At 34.0% G+C, this 2956-nt stretch overlaps 1 protein-coding gene across 1 annotated transcript; it reads left to right on the forward strand.

Moving 5' to 3' along the window:
* Window positions 1-372: 372 nt before the first annotated feature.
* Window positions 373-2612, forward strand: LOC107799810 (uncharacterized). The gene is made up of 5 exons (XM_016622956.2): window positions 373-767; window positions 1240-1339; window positions 1752-1900; window positions 2085-2160; window positions 2274-2612. The coding sequence occupies exons 1-5, from the start codon at window positions 645-647 to the stop codon at window positions 2288-2290; spliced, it is 465 nt and encodes a 154-aa protein (XP_016478442.1). The 5' UTR covers window positions 373-644; the 3' UTR covers window positions 2291-2612.
* Window positions 2613-2956: the final 344 nt, after the last annotated feature.

Raw genomic sequence — 2956 nt, forward strand, 5'->3', positions numbered from 1 at the left:
TTAAAATGTCTAAAGTGGTAGAATGAAAAATGCGGATCCTCTATTATTAACCAAAGTGTCGATCCGGTTCGAGTCCTCAAAATGAAAAATATTATTTTGATAAAGAGTTTTTTATCCATTTAATAAGTCTATAACACTAATTTGAATTAACAGAGCCATTCAAATCCGAATATCAAATGGTTAAATAAAAATAATGGTAAGGCATAATCAAAATAGTTAGGTTGTTCCCACTCTCCAAAAATATTTTCGGATACGTATTGAAGAAAAATTAAATACGAATATAGCAGTATTTTGGAGAGTCACCACCATAAGAGATGAGGTGAATGTCTTTTGCTTTTGTCTTTCGAGTGGCCTATAAATAACAGTCACCATTCTTTGTTTCTTCTCACAAACTACGTATACTGAAAACTTTACGTGCTCTCTTTTCTGCGACTTCCTCCATCACACACTAATCTCCTCACTGCAATTTTGCTCTGTTTTTTTCTGTTGTCTGCAGAAAATTAAGAAAAGAATATATAAGGGGTCTCTCTGCAAAATCTTTAAAGCCCTTATACATTTCGGTTTTTTGGAAAACTGTGTCATTTAGGCCATTGCTCGTTATATTCAGAAACATTTTCTCTGATTTTAGTTTTGCAAAATTATATATGGAGAAAGCAAAGCAAGTAGTTGGTCAATCTTCTTCTTCATCCTTTACCAACGATCTATTTGGTCCCAAACAGCGGACAAAATCGTCGCTCTTTGGTTCCGTTTTTGGCCCGCATTCCACGGTATGTATAACTATACTCATTATTTAACGTTGCAGTGTCCTTTATAAGTTAACAACTCCTCTACTGCATCTATATTCCTTTATGTTATTTCTTATATGAATTCAAGTTATGTGCATCAAAAGTATAAGCTTGTACGTAAATTTGCATTACTAGGTAACATTTCATCATATCAAGTTTGATGCAGTAAGCTGGAAAAATAGAGCGAGAATGTACTATATATAAAATTTTGCACAATTGGGGGACGTACGTAGCTTAAATCCATTCCTTATATGCACTTTATACTACTCTCTTCTCTACCTAATTTCGTGAAGTTTTTAATTCTTTTCCGCGGTTAATTTAGATCAAGAAAATGAATAACAAATATCCAGAGAATATGTGATGACATAATTGTCCACTGAGCAACTTGCTTACTTGTAGCTAGGTTCCTTTTTACTTAGATTTTCTTTTATTTCTTCCTTTTCTATAACTGTAGGGACTTGGAAGGGATTCCATTCACTCTGGAGTTAGAGGTGTATCAAGAGTCCAAGATCCAGGACACCAGTCATTTTGCAATGCAAAATATGGAACTTCAGGTTTCTGAAAATATTTCCCTCACTTATATTTTACAACTACTCAAAATGAAAGAAAGAATTTTGCAACTTTTTGTTTAAAACATGTCATGAAACTTTAATTTCGAGACCATAAAAGCATGTTGAAGGGGAGACTTGGTCACGGGTTCAAGCCGTGGAAGCAGACTTCTAATATTTACGCTAGGGTATGCTGTCTATATCACACCTCTTTGGAGGTGCGGCCTTTCCCAGACCTTACATGAATACGGGATGCATTGTGCACCCGGCTGCCCTAATTTTTATAAAAGCATGTCATTATGGATAAAGTGTAAACTAAAAAGTTTAAAGTATATATAGAAATATGTTGTTCTTTGGCTGAATGTTATGTTGAACTCGAAGTTATTTTTTAACCATTTTAGAGGTTCTATATTTACAGAAAATGGGTCTCAAAGAAGCAGGGGAGACATCAAGAATACCATGTATCAGAATGAAACAACAGAACCATGCCATTTGAGCTCATCTATTTACTATGGTGGCCAAGATATTTACTATCCAGCTACTCAGACCTCTAGCTACCAGAGTACTGTAAGTATAGGCAGTTTCTTTAAAAGGAAAAATAGGAAGTTTAAAAGTCACGAATTTCCAAATATAAAAAGGTGTCATAGAACAGACTAAAAGGTAAAGAGCATGTATTTGTAAAATGGTAGATAGGAAGTAGGAATAGTTGTTTTTCAATTTCTAAAATGTTTTTTTCTGCTGCCTTGATCAGTTCAAGAAAAATGAAGAAGATGATTATCATAATGGAAACAATTCAAACTGTGCTTCAAGAGGAAATTGGTGGCGAGGTATGAAATTAATGTTGGAGTTATATATAGCAAAAGAATATTCTTTTCAAGGTGTAGAACCTTTTTTTAGCAATGTCATAAATTCAATTATGTGTTTCTGTTTTGCTCTGCAGGATCATTGTACTATTGAGGCATGCAAATCTGATCAGTTTTAAAAAAGTTACAAGATCAAAGAAGGAAATCATCACCTGCAACGAGTGGTAGATCTTACAACATTTGATCAGCCCTTTGATTTTTTTTTTGAAGTGCGGCCTTTCACAGACCCATATACGGGATGTTTCTTGTACCAAGCTACACCTTTTTCTTTATGATAGTAATTGTAGGACCTTAAGACAACTTGTACATGGGTTCATGAGTTCGACAGGACCCACTGTTGTGTTGAACCATATATATAAATTTGGCATAAAGTGTAAACATATATTTAAAAATCTACTTTCTTAACTTAGAATTCACATTCGTGGCGAAGTCAGGAATTTTCTCAAGGCCATGTTCAAACTTGAAAGAAGTAAAAACAATTCCCCGATAAAGGGGTCCAATATTTGTTTATATAAAACCTAATATTTTACCTATATATACAGTATAATTTTCGACGAATGATGGTCAATTGAGTACCCTTAGAACAATGTAGCTTCGCCCCTCTCCACAACGTCTGGATTATGGATTCATCGCCTTGCTCCTTACATTAAGTCACCAATATTTCGACACTATTAAAATTTGTAGAATTTGTCTTAAACGAGGGTTTAAACACAGTTTAATGATTTGTGTTGAAACAGTAATAGATTAATAAATGTAACGA

The sequence above is a fragment of the Nicotiana tabacum genome, chromosome 13 (genome assembly GCF_000715075.1).
Source record: "Nicotiana tabacum cultivar K326 chromosome 13, ASM71507v2, whole genome shotgun sequence".
Taxonomy (NCBI): Eukaryota; Viridiplantae; Streptophyta; class Magnoliopsida; order Solanales; family Solanaceae; genus Nicotiana; species Nicotiana tabacum.

Excerpts from the sequence above, each read along its gene's own strand:
- LOC107799810 (XM_016622956.2), top strand. The coding sequence starts at position 645 with ATGGAGAAAGCAAAGCAAGTAGTTGGTCAATCTTCTTCTTCATCCTTT. Across the intron at positions 1,340-1,751 it reads TGCAAAATATGGAACTTCAG|AAAATGGGTCTCAAAGAAGC; the intron begins GTTTCTGAAAAT and ends CTATATTTACAG. Across the intron at positions 1,901-2,084 it reads CCTCTAGCTACCAGAGTACT|TTCAAGAAAAATGAAGAAGA; the intron begins GTAAGTATAGGC and ends TGCCTTGATCAG.